General features: G+C 48.6%; 1 protein-coding gene across 1 annotated transcript; it reads left to right on the plus strand.

Moving 5' to 3' along the window:
* Window positions 1–1644: 1644 nt before the first annotated feature.
* EI97DRAFT_432564 (uncharacterized protein) lies at window positions 1645–2641 on the plus strand. The gene is made up of 2 exons (XM_033798191.1): window positions 1645–1716; window positions 1783–2641. Exons 1-2 carry the CDS (start codon window positions 1655–1657, stop codon window positions 2456–2458), a joined length of 738 nt encoding a protein of 245 aa, XP_033654483.1. The 5' UTR covers window positions 1645–1654; the 3' UTR covers window positions 2459–2641.

The raw sequence follows: 2641 nt of genomic DNA on the forward strand, positions 1-2641 counted from the left end.
ATTAACCTGCTTTTCAAACCATCATCATAACCGCTTAACCTTGTATAATTGAACTACACTAGAATCAATGCTGGACGGCCAGGCGCGTATTGACCTTACTCAACCGGAGAAATACGCAATGGCAGACATACGTCACAGGACCAGGCACGCCAGTTTTCAGTGCGAAGAAGAGCGCCGGTCAAAGTGTCGTCTCGGTTACAGGCCCATTCCGAGCCAAATCTCTTCCACTTGCAGTCACGAATTTTACTATGTAGGTAGGTCATTCAACGTCTAGGTGCTGACCCTGAGCCTAACATCGCAATTGCTGATGAACTATATGATCAACCTAGGGCGGAATAGCATTGAAAATTGTGCTTTCTCCATCGGAGTAATGCCACAATGATAAGGAGTCCTAGCGCCCCTGGTGGCAGCAGGTCGGCATAGAGCCTCCCGAACTTTGTGACTCAGCCGTAAAACCACTCATGTGCTCTAGAATGATAATTTGATATCCATTGTCTTGCCGTTTCATCACCGGTAACCTCTGGAACCATGACCACCGCGCTTTTCATGTTCGACTGAACACCCACCTGCGTTTCCTCTGTTCTGCTGTCTTTGCTGTCCAGTTAAACAGTCACAAGATGCAGCTATACATCAGACCTTGTAACTACTTCTGTAGCGTCTCTATACATATATGATAAGCTCTGGAACGAAACTCTACTTCTAGAATTAACAGGTAGTAGCCACTCATGTTTTGATGATTAGATCATCTCACCTGCAGATCGATTGCAGGGTAGTGCATCGTCAGTCAGTGTGACTCCGCTAAAAGCCCTGGAACGATTACGGTCCAGTAGTCAAGACCGGAGTCGGAACCGGGAAGGCATCGCGCGAATTCCACATTTACATAGGACTCCTCACATACTACTCGTCATACTTCCGCGCCGCTATTACGAACAACGGGGATAAAGGATCCATCCGAAGCATCAAGCTACCTAACCATACGACTCGAAGGTCTTTTACTCTCCTCCCATCGGCTCTATGCCACTCTGTACTCCTCCCGAATTGGGACACTGACGTGAAATCCCGTTGGAAACAATACTTATCGCGAAGATTTTCGTTCTTTGCGATGTCCGGGCATTCCAATCTCCGATATTCTGCTGTGAATTTTATCTGGAAGACGCTCCCACTGAACTTGCCTGACAAAGTCACATCGTCTGGAAAAGGGGGACGTCAGTCATGCACAATCGACTGTGCTCGACCGGGACACGACCTTAGAGGGTTGTTCCTGCTCATTGAGCTGGCCACCAGGGCATCTTGCTGCACATATGTCAGGCCGTTGCAACTGGAGTTGCAGTTCACCTTCACCTTGGGCGGTGAAAGGATCTCTAATCCTGGGCGGTGAAAAAAACTCTACTCCTTGGCAGATATTTGTTGGCAACTTCACCTTCATCACGGTACAAGCTCTCATCAACACTTTTCCCTCCTTCATCTTCGATCAACTTCTCTTCGCACCTCATCCGCTCCTTATCTTTGATCATCTTCCTCACATCGAGCTCGCGTACCTTCGCCTACCTTCGCCTACCTCTCCAGAGCAATCCTCGTCTATACAATTCGAACCGTTACCGTATAATAACTACGGTGACTTGAAACCATGGCCACTCCCAACGGGAAGGAGGAGATGAAGGCGGAGGCACTCGTCGAGATCCCCAAGTGTCCGCACGCCAAACCACGGTTGTCGCCGTAAGTTCCTCTGTTACAACTCTGTTCTCCGTTGATCTGATACTCGTTGATCTGATACTCGTTCAGCGATGATTTTGGCGATCAGCTATTCCTCGTAGTAGTGGGAAAGGGAGACAACGAGCGTCGATTCACCGTCTTCCGAAACCTCCTGACGTACCACTCCTCGTATTTCCGCGCCGCCCTTGGAGGAGATTGGAAAGAAAGCACACAGAAAACAGTCAATCTGCCAGACGATGATCCGGATGTCTTTAGAGCCTTCCATCATTGGCTGTACTATGGAACACTCTACTCTCAGCTGACTCCGGAAGGGAAAGTACCCCTTAGTGCTTATCTTATCGCCAAGGTCTACGTTTTTGGGGACGCTCGTGGAATTCCGCATCTCTGCAATGCTTCCGTTGACCTTCTGGTTCAAAAGTCTTTATCAGAATGGGTCTTTTGCCACGGCGTGTTGAACTACGTCTACGACAACACTCCAGAAAACTGCGGTCTCCGGAGGTTATTGGTCAAATTTGGAGCTGAGACATATCGTTGGACAAGAAACGTACGCAATGCCGAGCAGAACTTTCCTAGAATGTTCTTAATGGACGTTATGATCATGAACTACGAGGACGGGACTTATGCTCTAGGGAAGTGCCTCAGCAAGGTCGGAAGAGCAAAGTACCTCGAGACGATTGCAAAGGAGGCATGTGAATATCACGACCACGGCCAGGCTGCTGCAGACACATCGGCAACCAAGAACTAGGCATCTATGCGAATAGATTCCAAGGAACGATCGATCTGGTCTTGATTTCACTGGATATCTGAAGGTTCACGAAGCTCCTAAGCGCAAGCGTGAAATTACATAGAGGGAAGGGGACTCGTCAGTAGCAGCCAGTTACATAAGTCACCGTAGGGTACCATCCACGAATAACCATAACAATGCTAC

The sequence above is a fragment of the Westerdykella ornata genome (assembly GCF_010094085.1).
Source record: "Westerdykella ornata strain CBS 379.55 unplaced genomic scaffold EI97scaffold_8, whole genome shotgun sequence".
NCBI classification, from domain to species: Eukaryota; Fungi; Ascomycota; class Dothideomycetes; order Pleosporales; family Sporormiaceae; genus Westerdykella; species Westerdykella ornata.

Coding starts and splice junctions, on each gene's coding strand:
- EI97DRAFT_432564 (XM_033798191.1), top strand. CDS start 1,655: ATGAAGGCGGAGGCACTCGTCGAGATCCCCAAGTGTCCGCACGCCAAA. Junction 1,717..1,782: donor GCCAAACCACGGTTGTCGCC/GTAAGTTCCTCT, acceptor ATACTCGTTCAG/CGATGATTTTGGCGATCAGC.